This window comes from Hyperoodon ampullatus, assembly GCF_949752795.1.
Source record: "Hyperoodon ampullatus genome assembly, chromosome: 11".
Taxonomy (NCBI): domain Eukaryota; kingdom Metazoa; phylum Chordata; class Mammalia; order Artiodactyla; family Ziphiidae; genus Hyperoodon; species Hyperoodon ampullatus.
In genome coordinates this window covers 34,293,645-34,318,418 of record NC_136924.1, presented here as the reverse complement: position 1 = coordinate 34,318,418, position 24,774 = coordinate 34,293,645, and the positions used below count along the sequence as shown (strand labels likewise).

The 24,774-nt window shown below is 57.5% G+C and overlaps 2 protein-coding genes across 4 annotated transcripts in view; one reads left to right on the top strand and one right to left on the bottom strand.

The window, feature by feature from the left end:
* Positions 1-3,916, top strand: part of TMPRSS6 (transmembrane serine protease 6) — a gene marked incomplete at both ends in the record, with an annotated part of 30,830 nt that extends 26,914 nt beyond the window's left edge. The window contains 4 exons of the mRNA XM_079714703.1: positions 1,187-1,458; positions 1,923-1,955; positions 3,089-3,225; positions 3,758-3,916. Coding sequence (XP_079570829.1) covers positions 1,187-1,458; positions 1,923-1,955; positions 3,089-3,225; positions 3,758-3,916 — 601 coding nt within the window. The remainder of the gene's footprint in view (positions 1-1,186; positions 1,459-1,922; positions 1,956-3,088; positions 3,226-3,757) is intronic.
* Positions 3,917-6,452: 2,536 nt separating this feature from the next.
* KCTD17 (potassium channel tetramerization domain containing 17) lies at positions 6,453-16,574 on the bottom strand (the record flags this gene model as incomplete). 3 transcript variants are annotated; one of them, XM_079714581.1, is made up of 9 exons in its annotated part: positions 6,453-6,659; positions 7,588-7,678; positions 8,032-8,109; positions 8,296-8,386; positions 9,761-9,886; positions 11,637-11,732; positions 12,705-12,796; positions 15,100-15,208; positions 16,401-16,574. In XM_079714581.1, the coding sequence occupies 9 exons, from the start codon at positions 16,572-16,574 to the stop codon at positions 6,590-6,592; spliced, it is 927 nt and encodes a 308-aa protein (XP_079570707.1). In that variant the 3' UTR covers positions 6,453-6,589. The 3 variants fall into 3 exon arrangements, with proteins under 3 accessions (XP_079570707.1, XP_079570708.1, XP_079570709.1); XM_079714582.1 differs by lacking the exon at positions 8,032-8,109; XM_079714583.1 differs by lacking the exons at positions 7,588-7,678; positions 8,032-8,109; positions 8,296-8,386 and having other exon boundaries at positions 6,496-6,659.
* Positions 16,575-24,774: the final 8,200 nt, after the last annotated feature.

Genomic DNA, 24,774 nt, shown 5'->3' with positions numbered 1-24,774 from the left:
AGAGGCTGCTCGAGCTCTCTGTGCTCTACTTTTGGTATCTTGCTCTCAGCTGCGTCAGTGATTCATTTATTTACTCATTCATCTGTTCAGCGATATTCATTGTGCTCCTACTATGTGCCAGGGGCTGTGCTAGACACTGGGGTACAGCAGAAAACAGAACTTCCTGACCTGGTCATAGACCATGAACCCTCCTCCTCCAGGCATGCCTGTCTGTGACCTGGGGTGGGAGAGGGGCGGCAGAGAAGCCCACAAGAAGGGACGTCTCACCCTGCCCCACAGACATCTTCCTCATCTCCGTGGTGGGCTGACAGCACCCCCTCTCCACCCCTAGCCTGATGTCTGGGGCCCCAGACCCGCCCCCAGCACGGCCAGTTCCGGACTCTGTCTCCACACCTTCTCCTCTGTCCTGGGTCTACACAGTCCGAGCCAAAGGCCTGGAGCCACCAGGGCACCCCTCCCCCTCCCCTCATACTCAGCCAGTAAGCAAGCCCTCTCAGTGGTCTGGACGAATCTTCAGCCACTGCCTGTGCACGCTGCCACCATCACCACTGGGTCACCCCGGCAGCCCAGAGCTCAGCTCCCTTTTGCATCCTCTGCCCAGGTGCCCGGGTGCCCTTCTGGGTGCGGTCTGACTACCCAGCTTCTTTCACTTCATCCCTGGCTCCCCACTGCCCACAAGGTAGAGGAAGACCTGGATGCTGACCTGGCCTCCAGGGGTCTGCACAGCCCACTCTCTGCCAATTCCTCCACACTCAACCCCCTCCCCCTCCTCCTGAGGACCAGCAAGTTTCAGGGCGTTCCCAGCTGCCCCATCTATAAAGTGCACAGAAAAAAAGGAGAGAATGATCTGCCAGTGCCTGGCACTGTGCTAAGTTTTTTACATACACAGTCTTATTGAATTCCCTCAGGAACATATGAGTAGATGATGCTATTCCCATTTTTCAGATGGGGTGACTGAGGCCTAGAGAGGTGCACACACACCTCGGGAGGGATGACGCTGGAGCTGGAACCCAGGCAGGAGGGCTCCAGGGCCAACACTGAACACCGTACCACCAGCTGCCTGGCCTTCCAGAGCAGGGCGGGGATGGGTTAGAGGCTGGTGTCCCGGGGGGAAGCTGGCTACCCTAGGGATCTGGGATGGGATCGGGGAGGCGGCCGCTGAGCGAGTCCCCCTCCCTGCCCTCAGCATGGCGTCCCCAACGCCGTGGACTGTGTTCCTGGGCAAAGTATGGCAGAGCGCTCGCTGGCCGGGTGAGGTGTCCTTCAAGGTGAGCCGCCTGCTCCTGCACCCGTACCATGAGGAGGACAGCCACGACTATGACGTGGCCCTGCTGCAGCTCGACCACCCCGTGGTGCGCTCGGCCTCCGTGCACCCCGTCTGCCTGCCCGCGCGCTCCCACTTCTTCGAGCCGGGCCTGCACTGCTGGATCACAGGCTGGGGTGCCCTGCGCGAGGGTGGTGAGCTGGACTGCGGGCAGGGAAGATGGGATGGGTCCCCCTCATGCAGCTTCTGAGCCTGGAGGTGAGCTGGCAGGGGGCCCTGGGGCTCCACTCCAGAGGCCCGCTAGTCCTGGGATTAAACTGCGCTGGATTTCATGGAAAAAAACAACCTTTAACTATGGCCGTGGGCCTCTCCCCTTCCCTTCCTGCCAGAAGGGCATTTAAGGAGAACCAAAGTCATGGAAGGATATCCTAGGGGATAAGTGTGGAGTGATGGGGCAGGCCAGGGACCCCACAGCCCATGGGCAAGCTCCAACCCTCTGCTCCTTGGACAGCGGGGGGTGGGGGGGTATGTGTCTGTGTTGGGGGGAGGCTCTTAATTATTAACACTTACCGCATGGAGGTTAGATTTTAGGGGAACATGATTTCATTTAATCCATCCAATAACCCTAGCTATTGGTTATCACGGACCCCATCTTAAGGATGGGGAAACGGAGGCTCAGAGACATTTAGCTGTGACTCAAAGTCACACAGCCAGAGAGCGTTGGAGCAGAGACTAGAACCAAGGACTATCTGACCCCAGAGCCCCTGCTGTTTGGCTGCTGCCTCTCAGAAACATGAGTTTGTCCCCTTCCCTCCTACACTGACCGGAGCTGGCCATCCCTAGAGGCCACCTCTCAGTTCTGTACATAACTACAGCCACGCCCTGCACCCTTCGTGGTGGCGCCTTTAAAAATGTGTACTGTGCTTTACAATCTGGAGGTGGGAGGACTGAGGGATAATTTAAAGACGGAGAAACTGAGGCTCAGGTGAAAAGTGACATGTCCAAGAGGAGGATAGAGAACAGTGTAAAACAAGGATTGGTCCACTTCCTCATTCATTCATTCAATGACACATTTATGAGCACCTGCTATATGCCAGGCATCGAGTTGGACAAAGGGAATATAAAGACAAACAGGAAACATTCTTTGGGGAGCTGACACGGATGGGGAGGTACAGGGGGCAGTGGCAGCCCAGAGGAAGGGCGGGCTGAGCTCAAGCTTGGAGGATAGGTCAGCAGTGTCCCAGCGAAGGGGAAAGGCATTTCTGATAAGAGCACAGGTGGCAACCCAGGGAGCCCTGAGAACACCCAGTACCAGAGGGGAGCCGGTGGATCTGGGTGAGGATCTGGAGCCAGGAGTCCTCCTCCTGACCTGCTCGAAGCATCAGGGCTTTGAGAAAAAGCACGGATGTCTGGGCCTACCCCAGCTGAACAGACCGGATCTCCGGGTGGGACTAGGCACAGTGTCGACTGAAGCTCCTAGGGAGAAGTGCTGGCTGGACAGTGGAGAGATGCTGACGAGTTTTAGGGGGGAGTGAAGGGGTGAGATGTGTGTTCTGGAAAAATCCCCCAGGGCTGTCACAGAGCGGAGGGGAGGCAGCCAAGAAGCCTCAAGCAGGAGGGGAGGGGAGGACCTAAGGAGGACCCTAGTCCAGGTAGGCCTTGGGCAGGGTCGGGGTGGGGTCTGTCACCATGAGCTACTCAGAGAAGAAGCCAGAACAGAGTGATGGAGAGGTGGAGGGCGGGGACGGAAGGGTGGGGAGGGAAGAGTGGGGGGCCCCAGGCACCTCCTTGCTTCTCACCTCTGCCCCCGGCCCCACCGGGCAGGCCCCACCAGCAACGGTCTGCAGAAGGTGGACGTGCAGCTGATCCCGCAGGACTTGTGCAGCGAGGCCTACCGCTACCAGGTGACCCCCCGCATGCTGTGCGCTGGCTACCGCAGGGGCAAGAAGGATGCCTGCCAGGTGACTCCTGCGGGGTGGGCCAGATCGGGGAGAGAGGGCACTGCTCACATCACCCGGGGCCTGGCCTTCTGCCCACAGTGGCCTGCTGCAGCCTCATGGCAAGGTGGGCTTGGCTCTTCCCACTTTATGGATGAGGAAACTGAGGCTCGGGAGGTTGAGAGACTTGCTCCAGGTTGCAGGCCCCAGATCAGAAGAGACCCCGGGGGGGCAGGTCTGAGGCCCAAGCCCGGCTCTGCTCCTTGCCCTCCGCAAGGCACTTTGCCCAAGTGAGGCAGCAGAGAGGACTAGACGGAGCCCACAGAAGGCAGGCGGAGCTGGGCAGGGCGTGGGGACACACGTCCACGCTTCCGCGAAAGCCAGGCCCTGCTGGAGGCCAGGCTGGGCTGGTTTGGGCCCCCTCCATTTATCGGAGGCTTCCAAAGGGGATGCCCACAAGGTAGATGTTCACTCAGAACATGCCCAGCAGTCGGGACCCTTGCCTGGAAGGGGACGCCTCTATCCTGACGTGGCCCTGTCTCTTCCCCTCTTACAGGGTGACTCGGGCGGCCCGCTGGTGTGCAAGGAGCCCAGTGGCCGCTGGTTCCTGGCGGGGCTGGTCAGCTGGGGTCTGGGCTGTGGCCGGCCCAACTATTTTGGTGTCTACACCCGCATCACAGGTGTGATTGGCTGGATCCAGCAGGTGCTGACTTGAGGAGCTGCCCCCGCAGAGCAAGGGCCCCCACCTCTTGGACTCAGAGAGCCCAGGGCGCCCACCAGGCAGGGGAGCAAGTATTCTGCCGGTGGCAGGGCCCCGTGGGGACAGGAGGTGGCGTCTCTCCTCTCCCACAACCTGTTGCCTGACATCTGCCCCAGTGAGGACACAAGGACGGAGAAGGGCCATCAGCTGGTGGTCAAGACTTCCCCTGAGGGCCTGGGATGGTCACCAGGCCCGGCTGGGGGCGTTTCACATCCAGCCTGTCCCCTCCTGATTCTCTCTTCTCCTTCCCCTTCCTCCGCTGCTGACTTTGGTGGGGAGGGGTTGAGCAGCAATCATGTGGCTGCCGGGACCCCACCTGCCCCCGGCCCAGCGCAGAGGCTGCTGGGCCAGCATCCTCTCCAGACAGCAGATTCCAGCCTTTGAAGCCCTTGGCCTAACTTGAGGGTGGGGGAGGAAGGTGCCCCCGCAGGAAGGGCCCTCAGAGCCCTGGAGACAGCCAAGTGGGCCAGCCGCCACTGCAGGCCAAAGGGTGGGGAGCCCCAGGTCCAGGGTCCTCCCACGCCTACCTGTTCCTCTGGCCTTCACTGCCCATTCTCACCTGGAGGTGAGCTCAGCTGCCCTGTGGAATAAAGCTGTCTGACCCGAGGTCCTGTTCTGGGGATTGAATGGGGCCCCGGGCACCAATCTCATGCCTTTGACTGAGCAGCCCCTGTTATCTGCTCAGCCTGTTGGCTAAGCGTCCAGAAGGCCAAGGGGGGGGGGGTCAGTGGGGGAAGCGGTGGCCTCCAGGGCAGGGGCCTAGGTCCTGGGAACAACCCCAGGAAGGCAATGGTTTGGTGCCCCTCAGGTCAGAGTGAGGGCTGGGACAAGTGATGCGCTCCTTTGGAAGCTTGGAAGGAAGCTGAGGGGCAGAGAGTCTCATGATCGCACCAGGGAGGGGTCAGGAGTGGAGCCTGGAGCGGAAGCCCTATCTCCTGATTCCCAGGCTACCACTTCCCCTCCGGCACGGCACTGCCTCTGCATTCTGAGTCATTTATTCAGCAAGCAGCTCACAGGCTCCTACCACGTGCCAAGGGCCGCACTGGGGTCACAGAGCTGCACAGAACTTGGCTCCTGATCTCGGGAGGGGTGGGGATGCTGATCCAGGGTGAAGGGGCTTTGGGGTAGCCTGCACCTCGGGAAGGCTGCCTGGAGGAGACTTGGGGTTCAAAGGTGGCCAAGGTGGGGAAGAGCATTCCAGGCCGAGGAACAGCATGTGCAAAGGCAACAGTCCCCAAAGTCAGTGGCCTGTTAGGGAACAGTAAGTTGTTTTTAGTTGGAACAGGAGGTCCTAGCAGGGGACCTCCTGCTAGGTTAGGAGGGAGCTGAGGTGGCAGTGTGAAGCCAGGAAGGAGAGCACCTTACCTGAATGGCGAGGCGAGACTGGGAATTGGGACGTAGGGAGCCAGGCTTGGGAGGACCTGGTATTCTGATTCCCAGAGGTCCAATTCCCTACCCCTCAGCACCCCAGCTAATCTAGGTCTGCCTGGAGGCCGGAAGAGACCTGCGTGACTCCAGGGGGCGGGGCCTTAGAAGTCACCTGGCCCACCCCTTCACTTTACTGTTGAGGAAACTGAGGCCCAGAGAGGGGAAGGTATTTTCCAAAGTTCACCCAGCAAGGCAGAGCTGGTACCCTCGGTGTCCGGCCACGGGACAGAGGATTCAACCGTGATGCTCCTGCCCCCAGCACACATGGGAGAGTGACAACAGGGCAGGGTCCCTGGGCTTTATGAAGAAGCCCCATTGCCTTTGGGTTGTCTACACCACCTTAAGTTTAGCCCCTGTCCCCAAATGTGGCCCAGAGAAAGAGAGGGAGACAGCCAGGCTGGCTGTTTCTTCAGGTTTTATTACACGGTGGTGTTGGACACCGCTGAGAAGCAAGTATCCAGCTGGGGAGGCCATAAACGCAGGAGGGGCCCCTTTGTCAGCCCCTGCCACCCCAGACTCTCCCTTGGGCAGAGGGAGGAGTGTCCCCCTTTCCCTTGTCACCAGTTCCTGGTGGCCCCGCTGCCCCTGCTGAACCAATGCCTGCCTTCCTCCTGGCCAGGGTGCTGTGCCACCAGCACTACAGACAGCAGGGGGGTGGGGAGCAGCCAAGGTGAAGGCCGAGTCACCCATCCCCTCCTTCAACAGGGCTAACCCCACACCCTTCATCGCCCACCAATCCCTCAGTCTCCATCCTGGGCCAGGCAGGTCCAAGTCTGCGCCCTGTGCCCTCCCTGAGGGCTTTCGGGGACCTCTGCTCCTCTCGGTAACCTCACAACAAACCTGAGGTAGGTAGGGCAGGACGTGAACCCATTTGACAGACAGGGAGACTAAGGCTCAAGGAGGTGATGTGACTGGGCTGGGGGGGAGCGTATCTGCCATGCAGCTGGGGACCTGAGGGAGGGGACGTAGGGGCCTGGAAGACACAGCTGGACAGTGCCACACTTTGACCACCGGCAGGTGGCTCTGCCCAGGGGTCCCAGGGCCCACATCAGGCCTTGCGAGGTCCCAGTGGGCCCCCACCCGGCCCCCGGAGGCAGGGGCAAATCACAGCCCCGCAGGTGTAGACAGAGGTGACAGCGGGGAGAGCTCTTCCTCCGCCTCGGGCTGGGGGCCCACCCCGTGGTACAAAAATAAAGGATTTCAGAACGGAACCCCAAGTCCCTGGAGGCGATCTGGGGCCTCACATCCGGGTGCCTCTGGCTTGTAACAGCTAGAAAATAAGAGGGGCCAGGGAGACGGGGTGGGGAGTGGTCAGAACACCGGGGGGAGGATGAGAGGGTGAGGTCGGTGAGGAGGGGGTAGTGCAGGGCCAGGAGAAGGGCAGAAAGGAGATTGGAATGGAGGGAGGGAGGGGTGGGGAGAGAGGGAGAGAGAAAGAGTCAGGTGAGTCACGAGGTCCTTTCTGGGAGGAAGGAGGGGGGCTGAGGCCCAGAAAAAGTGAGTTCAGAGCTGAGGAGGAGGGGGAGCAGGGAGAGGACCCAGCTCGCCCATCCGGGGGCCCCATGCCCCACCTTGGGCCGGGGGATGGCTGCCTAGGAGGCCACATTCTGCCAAGGCTCTGGCCAGGGGGTCAAGGCCCAGAGGCTGGTCACCACTGTCTCAGGCAGAAGGTCACAGAGAGCAGCTGTCCGTCCCCATTTTAGAGGCAATTGCGGCCCAGAGAGGGACAGTGACTTGCCCAAGGTCAGACGGCAGGCACATAAGACTGAGTGGGGGCTTGTGAGCACCTGGCCAGGGCTTTTTTTGCCACAGCCCAATCCTCAGCCAGCTCCGGCTGACTCCTCCTAGGCCAAGGGAATCCAAGTGTGGCCTGTCCTTCCCAGCCCCGCAGAAATAGGGAACTCAGTGCCTCAAGGCTGTGATGCAGAAGCTCCTGAGCGCGCAGGGATGAGGTCAGGGCACCTGGCTTCCGTTTCCCTTCCCTCCTTCCCAGTGTGGCTCTGATGCTGCTGCGCAGGTGGGAAAGAATTTCCTCCCCCTTTTGTCTTATCTCAGAGCCTCATCCCCAAGGCCAAGATAGGCTGAGAGACTTGGGGGAGGGGAGAAAATCAGCCAGAAGTTCGGCTGAAGTCCAAAAAACAAGAGATGAGCACCCTCCTGGCTTCCGCCCCTGCCTCCAGCTCTGCCAAGCTACAAACCAGGCATGGCAGCTCTGGGGGCAGGCGAGGGGCCCAGGAGAAGCCCTCACCGCAAGCGCAGCCTCAGGTCTGAGGGGGTGCAGACAGGAACCTGCAAGGAGGAAACGTGAGGAGGAGGCGAGGAGGTGAGGCGCTGCAGCAGGGCGGCCCGGCCTTAGATGTGCCCGGCGGGGTCGGCGGGCACCAAGGAGGTGCAGCTGTGCCCCTCTGCCCCGGGCCCGGAGGCGGGAGGCGCCAGAAGGGGTGTGGGAGGCGGCAGGCGGGATGCTCTGGGATGCGGGGCCGGGGCACCTGGGTGGAGGGCACAGGAGGCTGGGACCACAGCAGCCCCGGGATGGAGGTGTGAGCAGGCAGAGAGAAAACCCGGACAGGGGCAGAGAGGGAAGAGGCAGGGTGCAGATGAGATCCAGGAGGAAGAAGAGGTGGATGAAGATGAGGCAGGACCTCCGGCGGGAAGCGGAGGAGGAGGAGGAGGCGGTGGTGAGAGGGAGAAAAGGTTAGCGGGATCCTGAGATGACTGGGCTGCAAAGAGAAAGTGAGAGAAGGGATGGTTATGCAGGTGAGGCGCCAGGCACGCGGCTGAGCTAACCCTGGAGGGCCCGCCCCCCGGCCGTCCCGGGACCCCAGGCTCCGCGGCGGGCTCCAGCAGGGAGCGGACGGGAGGCGCGGCCTTTATCAGCGGTCGTTCTGCTTGGGGGTTGGCTGCACCTTTCTGCTGCGTATCTGCCTCCACCTCCACCTGCACCTGTGCCACCTCCACCTCCTGCCGCTGCTGCTCCTCCAGCTGCTCCTCCGCGCACTGTGGACCAGCCGGCAGACCCAGGGAAGAAAGAGCGCAGAGCTAACGAGGGGGCCAGGGTCCGCTGGCGGCTGTCCCCGCAGGCCCCCGTCTCAGCGTGAAGGGGACGGGCAATGGGCACCTCCCGGGAAGGGGAGTGCTACAGCCACGGAAGCTGGGGCATCTTGTCGGATCCCCGGGCAAGCCTTCGAGGGGCCTGGGGGAACCAGCAGAGGGTGGAGTCCTGCTGAGGATGCTCACGGATCGGCATGGCAGCCGGGACGTGGAGCAAGGCTGGGGGAGGGGTGTCAGAGGAAGGGGGTGGGTGTGTGGCCAGGGTAGCCTTGAGGGCTGCCTGGGAAGGCCTCGTTTTAGGAGGACCGACCCAGAGCAGAAATGAGGCCAGGGAAGTCCCAGGGCAGACACCAGGCAGATCTGAGATGTCAGCACCAGGCTCGGGCACCCCCGGTCCTGAGGTCTCTCCCAGAGAGGCAGGAGCAGCAAGCTCACCTTGCACCCTTGCAAGGCCGTGCCGGCCACTGGCCCCGATGGGGCTGCGGTGGACAGGGGAAGTCACGGCCCAGGGAGGCAGATGGCCAGACGGGAAGCAGAGTTCCTAAGTCTCTAGCACATAGGGACAGGCTCCTAGAAGGAACGGTCTCCCTTCTTCCCAGCCTGCCTAGCTGCCTGCCCCACTGGTCCTACCAAAGGCCCCTCAGGCTTCCGATCAGCTCTGGGTCCAGGGTGGCAGGACCTCCGATTAGCCCCCTCCCCCGCAGCCAGCTGATGCTGCCTCACAGGCCAGGGTGGAAACACAGGGCCGGACCCCAAGGCCTCCAGACCCCTCTGCTGCTGAGTCCTAGGAGGCAGCCTGCGGGAGGGGCGGGATTAACAGATTCGGCTTCCCTGCCCCAGCCCAGGCCCCTGGGAAATAAATTGGCCCTTTGGATCCCAGAACTTGCAAGCTGGTGGTCCACCCCTCTCACTCCTCTGAGAACACAACCAAGGTGCCCAGAGGGGGCGGGACTTGTCCAAGGTCACGCAGAGCGCTCACACCACGCCCAGACCCCTAGTCCAGTGCACTCCCCCTTGTGCTACGCTGCCCCGTGGCCACCATGGGACCACTATCCAAGTGGCATCTAAGTCCACCCTCGCCGTGCCCTGGGGATAATCTCATCTCATTGCCCCCCCAAGTCTGGGCCTGGGTAACTGGCGTGAGCAGGCAGGACGGTGGGTGGCATGGGATGGATGGCATCGGCTGTGAGCAGGGGTTCAGGCGTGTGCAGCGGGAGGGAAAAAGAAGCACGGATGGCTAGGTGGAGGGCAGCGAGGGGAGGGAGGAAAGGCAGGGAGGCCGAGGTCGGGGCAGGGAAGGGGCCGGGGCAGAGGGCTCACCTTGGTTTTGCGGCTGGACTCGGAGCTCAGTCCGTGCGGGGAGCTGTAGAGCTCCTTGGACACCACGCACAGGAACTCTGCCTGGTCCTCGCTGCCATAGTTGTAGGAGGAGCCGATGCTCACCAGCTGGAGGGGCGGAGCATGGGGAGAAAACAATAGGGTGGGGTTGAGGGGACGGGGTGGGCGGACACTGGCACCTGTCGACTGTGCCCTGATCTTGCTGTTCAGGCCCATCCCTGGGTTTCCAGAGGACACCTCTGGCGCAAAGTCAGACTCCTCTCCCCCTCCGCCCCCACCTATGCCTCTGGTCTATTTCCAGGGCCAGCCTCCCCACGTGGCTGGGCTGGACCTGATCCTTAGAGGAGGAGGGTTATCACTGCTGTTCCTCTCCTGTATCTAGCAGGCAACGTCCTAAGAGCAGGCAGAGGCCTGTAATGGGCAGGCTGTCTCCCTCTGTCCCAGATGTGGCTGAGGCAGCCCCAGAACCAGGCTGCAGGATGGGGTTGGCTTGACCTGGTGGCGCTCCATAGAATATTCTGTTCACTGTTGGAAGCAGAGGTAGAACGGGTCGCCCGTTCCTTACGCCAGCGGTCCCTGACATGCTCGCTCAGCCTTTGAGAGCCCATGCAATTGCCAAAGACTCCCTTAGGCTTTCAAGAGTGGCCCCACCTTTGTTCTGGGGTCCCTAAAATAATGACACCTGCAGGGCCCCTTCTGGCTGATAAAGGCCCCGCACATGATGGGTCTCATTCGGCACCCAGGAACCCTCATCCTGCAGACAGAGAGGAAAAATCAGCCCCTTCGGCAGATGAGGTTTGGAGAGGTGGTGAAGTCCCACAGCCAGGAAGAATCTGAATTTGAATGTGGATTCAAATTCAGGATTTGAATCTGGGACCCCGAGTCCTCTCAGGGGTCCTATAGACTTAAATGCTTCTAATAATTCACAGGATGCTAGCTAGCTCCAATGTTTCAAGGCCTACTTTGGGCTAGGGACTTTATCCATGGTCTTTCTAATCTACACAACAGTCCTGCAAAGGAAGCACTGCTGGCCCATGTCACAGATTAGGAAACTGAGGCCCAGAGAGATACGACTTCCTCAAGATCACACAGCATGTCAGTGGTGAGGTCTAGATATGAAGCCAGGCTTCTGGCTCCTGGACTGGACTTGTTCCTCCATCCTGCCCAGCCATCCTGGGAAGCCTGGCCTTCTTCAACCTCCAGGTGCAAGGGAGCTTGTATGGATAAAGGGTAACCCAACCCTTCCCCTTCTCTAAGGGCAAATTTGACCTTGGGTTAACTTGTTGGCTCTGATCCTCTGGAAACCTGAGAGAGGTGTGACGTCAGCTGCATTACTAGGGCAACACCGTTTATGATAAAAATCTCTCCTGGTGGTAAACTGCATAGGTACTGGGAGGAAGTACAGGTCACCATAAATACCTCATGGGAAGCCGCTGCTCTGGGTTCCCCTGAATGTGGCAATGCTTGGAACTGGGCATGTCCCTTGCAGGGACCTGGAATCTATACCTATGGAATTGTTACACGAGGTGTGGCCCCAAGGAGACCTCCGCTCTCCTATGTGGATCTTGTCTCCTCGCACCAGAGCTGTTGCTTGGGGGCCAGAGACTCACACACTACGGTGTAGACCACTACCTGGTTGCTGAGAGGACTCCCATTAAAGATGATTCCCGGGAGCTGCCCTGCGGCCAGCAGGGCTTCCCTCCTCTCTCCTTCCTGGTCAGTCTGCTGCCAAGTGTGGCCTTTCTTAATCTTGTTTACTCTGTCTTAAGACCCCGGGCGGGGGCTGCAGTGGGCACCCCAAGGCTGGGGCTGCGGGAAGGGAGGGGCCTGCTTTGCCTGGGGGTGTGGCCCAGCCCACCTGCTCGAAGCGCCAGCCGTCGGACATGGTGGAGACCATCTGCGTGAGCTCCTCCTCCTGGCACTGCAGCACACGGTACACGTGCTTGGGTGGGACCTGCAGGCAGAGGGGGGGCGTGGAGGGCACCTGTGGGAGTGCCAGGCACCCCGGGGGCCGGAAGAGCACCTGTCCTCCCCCCACCATCTACCCCTAAGAAAGACAGAAGTGGGGGAGGGGAGATGGGAGCCATGATCTGAGTACCTACTATGTGCCAGGCACTCGACGTGCATCTTCTCACTTAATCCCTCCAAAAACCCTAGGAGTTATGGGATGTTCATGGAAGTTCAGAGAGGGTCAGTTACTTGCCCAAGGTCACCCAGCTGAAGAGTAGCAGAGCCAGAATTGGAACACAGGTGACACAAGTGGGAAAGGAGGAGGGGCTTAGGGGACATCCTGGGACACTAATTGAGGCAGGTCCTCCAGGGGATGCGGGGCACCCTCTCTTCAATCTCCTGGGGCTGGGAGACGGTGCCTCACTACCCATCTCCCACCCTCCACGTCTCCCCCAGGGTGGGCAGAGAATCTCTCCAGCTCCTCCTACAGCCTGGCCACTTAGGCCTAGGGTCCAAGCTCAGAAACGCCAGCTCCAGAAGCTTGTGCCATGACCTCCAGGGGACCCCCTGAGCCCATGAAGTGGACAATGTAATAATCCCACATTGCCTCCCCCAGGGCCCCCTGTACCTCCACAGTGACCCCATTTTGCCTGGGAGGAAGGGAAGGGTGGGCAGTTCTCAGCACCTCTATATTCCACAAGAGGAAATCAAGGTCCAGAGAGGGGTGTGATTGGCCCAAGGTCACACAGCAAACAGAGCCGAGGCAGGGAAAGAACCCAGAGTCCGTCTCCCAGTCTGGGGCTTTGCTGAACAGTTGGGGAGCTGGACAACCACTCCTCCCCTTACAGGAGAGCTCGGCCTCCCCAGGGAAAACTGGCTCTGCCTCTCCCAACCTTCCTCCTGAGTCCCCGCCCCCGTCCCCGCCACCCCCTGCCCTGGCCAGGGATGCCACCTCGCTGCCCTGCAGCCCCCCGACCTGTGTGACGGTATAATCCTTCTCCTCCATCCGGTCTTTGATGATGCGGATCAGCGGGCCGATGTTGTAGAACTCCGCTTCCTCCAGGACCCCTGGCACAGACAGAGCAGCACCCCACCCCCGTCACTCCCACTGCCCCCGTGCCCCGTTCTCACCTTGTCCCCTCCACCTCCACCCCCTGCTCCAGTCACACAAGGGTGATGGGCCTCTGAGTTCAGGGGTCAGGCAAGAGGGAACACTTCCTTCCTTGGGTCCCACACTCTCTGTAGCAGGGGTGAGAGGCTGCCATTCAGTGGCCCTATATCCCTGCTGTGCTGAGCACAGTGACCCAGGGATGGCTGCCAGTCCTCTAGTCTGGGGCTATCCAGAGGCAGTGGGCCCGTTGGGACTGGACCCTATGCCACAGTGAGAAGGGGCTTGGCTGGCCCCCAATTACATGTTCCCATTTATGAAGCACACGCTAAGTGCCAGGCACCGTGCCAGGTATGTTACACTCTTTACCACAGTTAATTCTCAGCACAAGAAGTAAGTACTTTCATCACCCCCACTGAACAAACAGGGAAACCGAGGACCAGGCAAAGCAGCAGCTGTGCAAGGTCACACATCTGGCACTCGGCAGAGCTGGGATTCACACTCAAGTTCCTCTGCCTTCTAAATGCATAATCTTTGTGCATGTGCATCTCTCCAATCACTACACTTCACAGTTTGCAAAGCCCCTCCTGTGCTCACCACAAGCCCCAGGGTCATGGAGGAAGCAGGCGTTATTGTCCCCATACAGTTAAGGAGACTGAGAGTCTTAGAGACTGAGCAAGTGCCCTCTCCAGTGAAGGGGACAACCCTCGGCCTTAGGACTCCCCTAAGCTCCTGCGGGGCAGAGACACTTCCTGTCCTTTCCATGACTGGACTCTGGGCTCCCCGGGGACAGGGCCCATGTCTGATGTCCCCAGAGCCCACACCCACCTACTACAGAGGAGGCAGTGAGTGAGTGCTACTGCCAGGATGCCCCCCATGGAGCCCTGCAGATGACAGACAACTAACTCTGCATCACGGGTCCTCAGTGCCAGGCACCGTGCTAAGTGACGCACTTGCATTAGCTCCTTTTATCCTCACAGCAGCTCAGCAAGGTGGGTGCTATTGTCACCCGGTTCCACAGATGCAGGCATGGAGGCACAGAGGGATAAGTGACTTTGCAGGTGTCACACAACTAGTCAGTTTCCTCCTGGATCCCCTGGCCCCTTGGATCAGGGCTCTAGCCCTGTCTAAAGGTGCTAGGAGTGCCAGGGCTTGACAAACCCAGAACCTGTAAACAGGTGTTGGCCTTGATGCTGGAGTGTTTACCTCCCCTCCCCATGGGACCTACTCCTGGGCCCAAGCCACGCCCATGGTACCTGCTGCCCCAGGGGCTGCCGGGAAAGCTGTGGGGCTCCACAAAGCCGACGCCTACAGCGGGCCCTGATTTTGAAGCTGTGGCCTTCTGGGGAGCCACCTGGCTTCTAGATCACTGTGTCCCACAGGGGTCAGGAGGGAAGACCGTGGGCCCGAGTGAGGAGGGAGGGGCTGTGCCAGACACCTCCAGGGTACAAGCCCCGGGACTCATGACATCTGTTTTCCCAGAACATGTCCCTAATGTAGATCACCGCCCCTCCTTTATATACACAAGTGGAGACTCAGAAAGAAGTGACATGTCCAAGCTGGCCTGGCTGGGTCAGGTGACCCAGAGCCACACCCTGTGCCCTAAGGAAAAGTGGACTTGGCACCCCTTGCTCCTGGCAGGGGCTCTGCCAACAAGCCTTTCTCCCAGGCATGGCTCCCCACTGTCTGCTGGGCCCGGAAGTGGGCATCTACAGGGCCTCAGCCAGCCAGGCCTGGGAGGGACCAAAGCCCTGCTGGAGAGCAGGCTCCGCCCACCCCTGCCTTCACCCGCAACTGTGCTGCAGGGGCTGCCGGATCTGGGCGAGAAGTCACCCACTCGACCCACCTGCGGACCCATGTGAGCCCTCACCAGGCATCTGAGATACCCCATCACCCAGACAAAGAGAGCCACACCTCTCCCCATGGCCATCTCCACCCACAACTGGCTTCCCAGAAGGCCAGGGGAAAGGGCATCCCTGCCCAGCCTCACTGGCTCCCTCTATCCTCTGCTTCCGTGTTTCTGTCACCTCCCCAGCAGCACCCAGTGGAAGCATGAGCCAGTCACCTTGGCACAGTCCCTAGGCTCAGCCTGGGCACAGGCTTTGGGAGTCAGTCCTGTCAGGAATGAGAAGCAGGAAACATAGAAGAAAGCAGATGTCCCCTGAGGACAGCCGAAATGGCTTTGCACCTCCACAGGAGGCCCCGGCAGACTGCAGAGGGCAGGGCTAGGGTATGGGCCCTGGCCTCCCCCAGACCAACTCACCCTCCTCAGCCATGTCCTTGTCCAGCACCAGCTTGCCATGCCGGAGGAAGTTGAGGATGGGCCCGAAGTAGGTGGGGTCACGGTCGATGAGGTAGGCCCCGGTCTCATCCTACAAAGGCGAGGGGCACAGGCAGTGAGAGAAGAGTGAGCCCCACTCCCCTGCCTGACCTCTCACTTCAGTCCCAGTAAAGGATGGATCAGAGGGAGGGCGGGAGGGGGTGGAGTGTCTGCTCTTCCCCAGAACAGATTGTCCTGATGGAGTAAAAAGGCTTTGGGGTCAGATACACCTAGGTTCAAATCCTGCCTCGGCCTTTTCCTGACTGTGTGACCTTGGGCCAGTGGTTTGGCCTCTCGGAGCCACCCTCTTCTTTCCCATAACTGGGGAGCATTGTGAGCATCCAGTGAGGTCTGAGTGGCACCCGACCCAGCGTACGGCTCAGGGATTGTCCCTCTTCGACGTTATTCCCTGAAGCCAGCCCTACACTGTCTCCACCAGATCCCCTGTCATTCTGGGGATGTTTACAAGTTTCCAAAAGAGCCACTATCTCATTGGATACCCTCAGCCTGCAGCGAGGCAGAGCAGGCATCAATACAACTCTACAGAGAGAAACCAGAGACATCACCAGGTGAGGGGACTTGCCCAAGGTCACAGGATCAGAGGGTCAGGAAACAGGAGAGAGGGGGCCTTAGAGGTCATCGCCAGGCCAGCCCGCTGGGGTTACAGACAGGAGGCTGAGCAGGATAGGGTTTGACCCAAGGTCATGCAGGAGGTTTGCAGCAGAGCCGAGATGGGAACCCAGAAATGGTGCCCCAGGCCAGCGCTCCTACCTGATGAAGCCCAGCTGAGAAGGCACCCCGGGATTTCTCCACCCAGCTCCCTGTACCCCAAGGCTACCCATACCCCAAAGAGCGGGGAGGCGGGGAGAAGGAGACTCAGTAACTCCTTCCGTGGTGCAGGAGTCCAGTTTGGGCAGGAGAGAATGCCCTAGGTGTCTGCCTCTTCCCACAGCCCCAGAGGAGGGGGAGAGTCCCCATCCATCAGCCTCCTGGGTTGGGAGCCCAGATCAGCGCTCAAAAACTCCAAATGGGCGCAGCCCGGCGTTGTGCTGTTGCCACGGCAATGGGCACATCCCTCACTCTCCGATCCATTTCCTTCTCCCCTCCTCCGGCCAGTTCTTCCCGCCTCCAGCTCTTCGGAAATAAACCCAGCCGAGTTTCCAGCCGCGCGGGCGGGCCAGGCTGGACAACCAGATTCCGGCGAGCTAAGGATCCCCGACCGCCGCCCACCCCGCGGGCCTCACCCGGTCAGACTGCAGCTCTTCCCCCTGGCACAGGCGGCTGAGGAAGGACTTCTGCTCGCGGCACAGCGTTTGCCGGGTGGTCAGGAACACCGTGCCCCCCACGTTGAGCCTCACCCACTTGCTCCAGCCGCCCGCCCCCGCCGGCGGCGCTGCCTCGCGGGCCTCCATCCTCATCGCTCTTCCCAGCGTCTGCATCCTGCCTGCAAGGCGGCTGGAGGCGGGCATGTACCGTGCGCCGGGCATGCCGGGAGTTGTAGTCCGCGCCGCCCCGCGTGAGTGTGGCCAGGGGTGAGGGTCAGCCGACGCCCTCTATCCCGCCTACTCCAGCCCCGCCCTACTTTGCCCTTCCTGGGATACCTACAAACGGGAGTTTCTTAAAGAAGCTCTTTGGCCAAGTTACTCTGTGTTTGGGGAAGGTCAAGTTCCCCCAAAATAGTGATACCCCAAATCAGCGATCCTCCCATTTGGTCTCCACATTGTTTTCCTTTTGTCCAGTTTGGGTTATCAAACAGCTGACAGGAAAAGGAACTTCTCCCTCCCCAAATTCCTATAGCATTTACCTGTATCTGTTTTCTAATATTCTTTCATTCTGCCTTTGGGGGTGGTGGGGTGAGGAGAGCTGGGTCCTTTCCCCGCATAAATTCTTTGAGGACCACACAGTTGGGCTTAAAAGTTGGCTCAGCACCTTCTGTATTCCAGATGCTTTATGCATCCATTATATTGGGTTGGCCAAACAGTTCGTTCGGGTTTGTCCATAACATCTTACGGAAAACCCAAACAAACTGTTTGGCCAAGCCGATATTATTCATTGGTGCTCTTAGCAGCACTGGAGGTCGCTGTTACTGTATCCATTTTACAGATGAGGACACAGAAGTGAAGTGACCTGCTGGACTCACACAGCTGGTGAGTGGCAGGCTGGCATGAACCCAGGTGGGTTCCAAGTGCATTTCCACCACCAAGGCCCCTTTCCTGCTCCTTGGGAAAGATTTCTCGGGAGGAAGAGTCAGGAGGGTGCTGGATGAATGTTTGGAGAACTGGGTTTTCATCCTGGTTTTTGTAGGGTGAAGTGCTGGGAGAGGTCTCAGTTTACCCATCTGTAATTCAGGAGGAGGAAGAGGGATTGGTTCTGTGGGTGCCCTTCTGAGCCAGATAACTCAGAGGTGGGACTGCTCTCGTGGGCCCTGCAGGATGTGGGAAGGGAGCAGCTCCTCCTGTGGTTTGGGACCAGGGAGGGACAAGAGCTGAAGGGAAGCTGTCCTCCCTAACTTCCTTTCCTTCTTACTGTTTCGGTCCTGGTCCTGGATTAAGGGGGGAGGGTCTGAGGCTCCCCTCAGTGATCTCAGTGTCACACACACAGGGCCCACACACTGGGCAGCCTGGCCCTGCATGGCAGTGGCGGGGGGCGGGGTTCTGTTACCCCTCCGGCTCTGCTTTCTCCGTAAACCTTTCCCCTCAGCAGGGAATAGGTCACAGCCGCTAGACTTCTGCTCCTGGGGACTCGTGTTCTCTTAAACACAAATTCAAGTATGATCTTGAGCAACTGCCTCCCTGGACCTCGGTTTTCTCTTTTGCAAAGTGGGAATTAGAATAGTTGCTACTGGAGAACATTGTTGTTAAGATTAAATTATGTCGGTAAAACACCTGGCATAGCCCATGGCTTTTAGTATAGTGAATAAATGAATGAGTGAATGAATGAAATGGGTTACAGGATATGAACTGGCCTTGGAAGGTCAGCGGCACCCCTGGCCCTTGGTGAGTCCTCAAGCACTGTCAGCTAAAACAAAACCAGAGCAGGGAATATTTCTTTTCCACATAAGGGGTGTAGGCAGGGAGTGATGTGGTCAGATATGTAACTTGGATCACGCTGGGGGCTGCAGAGGGGACGGTTTGAAGCCCCAAGAGACCAGCCAGGAGGCCACCTGGGTGAGAAGTGGGGAAGCCCCAACCAAGGTGCTGTCAACTGGGCCAGACAGGAGTGGGCGGCTTCAGTGCATACTTGGGAGGCGGAAGTGAAGGTTGAAGGGACTGGGAGGGAGGGAGGAGGAGGAAGGAGGAGGGGCCACATGGATAGCCCTGGCTTCTGGCTTGAACCAACAGTGTTTCCCTGAAGCAGGAGAGGCAGATATGGGGAGTGATCAGCTTTGAGGAGGTCGGAGCCTGTATTTGCAGTGCCTGTGGGCCAAGCAAAAATTGTCCTTGCAGGTGTGATACTCAGGAAAGCAGCATGGACTGGAGAGGACAGGTGGGGCTGTCCCGAGCCTAGGGTGGGGAGGAACCTAGGAAGGCCCTCTCAGGGGGTGGCTCCAGTGGATGAAGAGGACGGGGCAAAGTCTGGAGAGCAAGGAACAAGAGCCATACTCCAGAGACCAAGAGGGGGCCAGTTTGAATGAACAAGTTCATATGAGGAGTGAAAGTGGAGAAGGCAGAAGAGTAGCATCATGGAGCCGCGGGAACCCAGGGCTTGCCTGACCCAACCTGTTGCTGCAGAAGTGACAAAGCCAGGGCTGGGAGGCATAGAAAACTTGCACGGCGTTACTCAGCGGATGTGGAGCAGACCCCAGGTTTCTCGGGCCAGCCCTCGCGCACCTGGGGCTGCCTCTCCTGGCAAGGAGCATGGACCACGCAGCACACTTGGACAGCATGGAGCTTTTAAGCTAAGGAGGCATGTCATCCATGTGGCACTTGGGGAAGTTTAATCTGGCGTTGGTGCACAGTCGGGTTGGGGCGAGAACCTGGGGCTGGGAGGGAGAAATGGGGGTGACCTGCCCAGAGCCCCCTCCTCCTCCCTGCTCATATCCTGTTTTCTTGTGTTTCCGCCACTGCACAGTGATCATTCTGAGGACAGACACCATCCCTGGGCTGCTGTATCACAGGTGTCACTGGTCCTGGCTTAGGAGGGGCGAATGGAACAAAAACTCCCCAGTGCTGGGAGTGTTTTTAGGACAGGGATCAGTCTTCTTCCTTCACACTGGCTTCCGCTGTATTTTTTTCACTGCTTCAGTGCTTCCTATGTGCCAGATGCTATTCTAAGCGCATCACCCCATGTAACAGGTGTGCTCAGGGAGACAGGTGATAGCAGGAGCTACCCTTTACTCATCTAACATGCCAGAGACCGTGTCCCAGGCATTCTGTAACAGCAACAGCAGCTGTCACTGATGGAGGGTTTACTCTGGACCAGGCCAAACCCGTGCATAATTCTCACAACAGCCCCATGCAATTGATCGTGTTCCCACCTCCATCTTATGGAAGATGAGACTGAGGCTCCAAGACCATGAGCCTCCCTAAGTGATGCTGGGAATGGCTACCAAGGGCAGAGCCGGCCTCCGAGCCTGTCTCATTGACTCTGAAGTCCAAGACAGCATGGAGTCCCGATGCACCCTTGCACAGGCGTTCTTAATCTCACCAGGTGCAGATGAGGAAACCACACTCACATGAGTGGTCCAGTGCAGACCCGCTTAGCCCAGTGCCAGGGCTCATCACCATCGTGGGCTGGGGTCCTGAAAGTGTCGGGGAGGCTAGGCCAGCACTTTTGGTCCCAGAGTGGAGGGGAAGGCTTTTGATGAGCCAGTCTTACCCACCTCCTTCCTCAGAAACCCCCAGCTATCCCTAGACACCAGCATCCCCTCAGTAAGCATCTAAAATGGTCCCACCTGAAGCAACACCCTCCCTCCCACCAACCATCTTTCAGTGCCATGACTGTCTGTTGAGCACCAACTAGATGACAGACATCGAAACACAGAGATGAAGGTGCCAGAGGCGGTCCCTGCCCTAGACGGGGCTTCGGTTTGGGGGAGGTGAGTCTGAGAGGTTTTGAAAAAACATGGAATCCCAGACTGTTCTGCTTGTAATCAGACTGGTACTCTTCATAGTTTTATGCATGTATTCTCCATTTAGAGGATAAAACCAAACATCCCTTAGACACTTTCTCTGGAGATTGGTTACCCTGGAGGACAGCCAAACTTCAAATGCCGGCTGGTTGCACTGCCCCCTGCTGTCCCCTTTTGGGAAGAGCAGCTCTCGGGTGTTTTTTAACATGGCTCTGAAGAGGGCTTGAAAGTGAGACCGGACAGAGAGGTGATTAAGGGGCACAAAGCTCCCAGATAAGGATGCCAGCCCAGGCTTTGCAGCTTGCTAGCTGGGTGATCTTGGGAGAAGTACTTAACCTCTCTGAGCCTCAGTTCCCCATATCTCAATTGGGAATAATAGTACCTAGCTCATGCAGTTGTGAGGATTCAATAAGCTAACACGTGAAGCCACATGAACAGCACTCAGCACACTGTCCGGGCAAAGCCTCAGTGGATACTGGCTTTCATGAAACCAATCCTGCCACTCTGTCTATGGTCGTTTGGGCCAAAGATCAGAGACTGAGCCAAAGGCTGCCCCTTAAGATCCATTTCCCATTGGCCAGGGATGAACCAACCCAACAAACACTTCCCTGCTGGGGTCGGAGGGAGAGGCAGAGAGAACGGCCACCCCAAATGACCCAGCTTCCAGAGCAGAGCGGCTGCCATTTCCTAATGCTAAACCCCCAAGACCTAAACGGACCTGGGAAACTCTCTACTGCCAGGCAGAACTGAAGGAACAGAAAATGCATCCTGAAGTTCTCACCTGGGCACGTCACTGTGTCCTATTTTGAACCTTCTCATCTTCTAATCAGCGTCCCCCACATCTGAGGGTTTTGTTCACATCTGCTGTCAGTTCCATGACTAAGATGTCATTCATCCCTGCTGGGTTTTTTGGATTCGGTACTCCTCTTCCCCACGTTCAGAATGTCAGAACATTCTGATTAGTCTCAACTCTTCCTTTTTTTTTTGCAGTACGCGGGCCTCTCACTGCTGTGGCCTCTCCTGTTGTGGAGCACAGGTTCCGGACGCGCAGGCTCAGCGGCCATGGCTCACGGGCCCAGCCGCTCCGCGGCATGTGGGATCTTCCCGGACCGGGGCACGAACCCGTGTCCCCTGCATCGGCAGGCGGACTCTCAACCACTGCACCACCAGGGAAGCCCTCAACTCTTCCTTTTTTGTGTGTGGTTTTTCTTTTGCATCAAATCCAATCCTATCACTGCCTTGGCTGACAGCTCTGCCTCTTATCTTGGAGTGGAGGTTGTTGGTTCTGAGTCGGCACCTTTTCAGGTCACCTGAGCAGAAGAACAAGCATATCCAGTGAAAGAGAGTGTGTCCTGACCAGCCAGAAGTATTCAAACATGCTTTCAGAGGCCCATGGTCCAGAGTTTGCATCTCTGCTCCATGGTTCCCTGGCTGTGAGACCTCACTAATTACTTATGTAACCTCTTCAACTCTCACTACACCATTTGCAATATTTACATAATAATATTATTCATACTTCTTAGTGTTATTACATGCAGTAAATGTTAGCTATTATGACTGAGCACCTACTATGTGCCACACCTGGGCTAGAAGTATTCCAGCCCAGATGGGTATTATTATACCCATTTTACAGACAGGGCTCAGAGATAACTGGTCCACAAACTTGAATATCTATAAGATAACAAGTACGCCACAATGCATTTACCTGGAACTTCCTCTAATTTGTCAACAAATATTCACAGAGCCTGCCCCAAGTGCTCGATTTTAGCGTTTCCAAAATGGAGATGCGGACCCTACTCCCCTTGAAGAGCCCGTACTGTGGGCCTGTAATGTCTGCAGACTCCAGGGGGCGCCATTCGCATCGCGGAAGGGCAGCCAAGGGTATGGAAGGAGGTGTGCCTTTCTCCAGTTTGCACAAAAGTGCAGCTGGGTTTGAACGTGCCGCTTTCCCAGCCCAGGGCCCGGCTGGATGCCCTCAGCCTGCGTGCTGCTCTCTTCCACCAGCGGGCGGGGGCTCACAGACCCTGCGGAACTGTGGCCGGCGATTCGGCTTCACCGGCAGGGGCGCACCAGTCTGCCCGGGTCCTTGGGGGCCCTAGCACTGTTACTTTTATTCTGTATTTTGATGCTGAAAGTCTAAGAGTTGGTCAATTGGAACTCGTCTAAGCTGGCTCCTGTATCCTTTTTTAAAAAATACTTTCTTATGGGCTTCCCTGGTGGCGCAGTGGTTGGGAGTCCGCTTGCCAATGCTGGGACACGGGTTCGTGCCCCGGTCGGGGAAGATCCCATATGCCGCGGAGCGGCTGGGCCCGTGAGCCATGGCCACTGAACCTGCACGTCCGGAGCCTGTGCTCCGCAACGGGAGAGGCCACAACAGTGAGAGGCCCGCGTACCGCAAAAAAAAAAAAAAAAAAGAAAGAAAGAAAAAGAAAAAAGGAAGACAATGCAAGAAATCATATACAGAAAAGTAGAAAGTGTTCCCCCCACCTGTGCCACACTGTTCCCACCCATCCCCATAGGTAGTCAGTCTCATTAAATAAAGTTTCTGGTTTATTCTTCCTGTATTCTTTTTGCAGGAATTACAGATACATGCATATTTTCTTATTGCCCCTTCTTTCTTACACAAAAAGTAGCATCTTTTCCATTGCTGTTTTGCACTTAACAATACAGCCTACCAGAGTTTATTCAACCATTCTCCTATACACGTATATTTAGGTTGTTTCCAATATTTTACAATGACAAATACTGTACTGCTGTAACAAGTAACCCAATTATGCATAAGTGTTTTCCTGTTGTTGGAGGTGTATCTTCAGGGAAAATTCCTGGAAGTGGGATGGTTGTTTCACAAGGTAAAGGCATATGCAGTTTCATTTAGTACCAGTGTGATTTTTCAAGCCTTTCATGGTTCAGAAATGGGGAAAAGCTGCAAGAGGCAGGAGTGAGAGGGAGTGGAGGCTGACAGGGGAAGAAGGTGAGAAGAAAGAGTGGACAGGAACCAGCCTCCCTAGGGGGCTGCACCATTGCACTGGCTCCCAGAAGCCTCCCTGGAACCCAGCTCACCTAGGAACTTCTGGAAGCCCCTCCCACCTCATTCTGGGCCAAAAAATTCTGCAGTTTATCACATGCTTGCACCTAATTATTGTACATGTTTTTTAGCACTCAGTGATCGCCTGCATCCTTGCATTCTTCTCTGTCAACTGCTACTATGTTTTTTAAAGAGAGGAAGTACATCTTTTAAAAAAATTATTTATTTGGCTGCGCCGGGTCTTAGTTACAGCACGCAAGATCTTCATTGTGGTCTGCGGGATCTTTAGTTGCGGCATGAGGGCTCTTAGTTGTGGCATGCAGGATCTAGTCCCCTGACCAGGGATCGAACCTGGTCCCCCTGCATTGGGAGCGCGGAGTCTTAACCACTGGACCGCCAGGGAAGTACAGCTTTTATAGAGTCCTGGAGAAACGTATCAGAGTGCACATGTAGCCTGGCAAGCCAGTTAGGCTCTGGTTCCATTATTCCTCGCCTGTGAGCAGAGGTGTGGGCATGTGTGCATGTGTGAGTGCGCTTGTACGGGGCTTCTGAAACCCCCCCACCCAGACAGAACCCCCACTCCCGCATCTAGGACCCCCTCCCCAGTTCTGTCTCACAATGATGAAATCATTCCATCCAGAATTCCAATCCCAGCCCTACCCTTCCTGGGACCTCAGGCGAGTCACCTGACCTCTCTAAGCCACCATCTTCCTTACCTGTAAAATAGGGGATATAATAATACCCATTTCTCAGGGCTGTTGGATTAAGTGAGTACAAAACACTTAGCACCCTCCCTGGACATGGAAAGTGCTAGGTAAAAAGGGATTATTAGGGTCTTTCTTAGCCTGGCCAGGATATTTATGTATATGTCAAACTGGGATTTCCCTGGAGGTCCAGTGGTTAAGACTCTGTGCTTCCACTGAAGGGGGCACAGGAAACTAAGATCCCACATGCCACGCGGCGAGGCCAAAAAATAAATAAATGAATATGTATACGTCAAACATCTGTGAAGCCGTGACCTGTCACTGTGCTGGGCCAGGAAGAGAACCATGAATAAAATATGTTACTCTCAAGGTGTCCAGGCCAGCACAGGGAGGCAGGAGCGACCTGAGTAGGACAGAATCTTAGTAATGAATAATGCATGTATGTAGGGCTTACTGTTCAGGCTCTGTTCTCAGTGCTTGTATGAACCTGATCCTGTAAGGTGGGTACTGGATTATTCCATTACAGATGAGGAAATCAAAGCACACTCACAGTCAGGGAGGTGGAGGCCCAGATGCTTCCAGAGGCTGTGCGTTAAACCTTATCCCCTGCTGCTTCTCTACATGGAGTGAGGGGGAATGGTCCAGGGGATTCAGAAAGGGGCTACTGGCCTGTGCAGAGCTGCTTCTCAGACCCAGAACCAATGGCTCCACCCTCTCCTGTTCCGTTTCATCTCTGAAACCCCTCGCCACACCTGCCACGGTCTGTCTGTCCGCCCCTCTCCACTAGGACAATTTCCCCCTCTCAGAGTCTGTCTTTA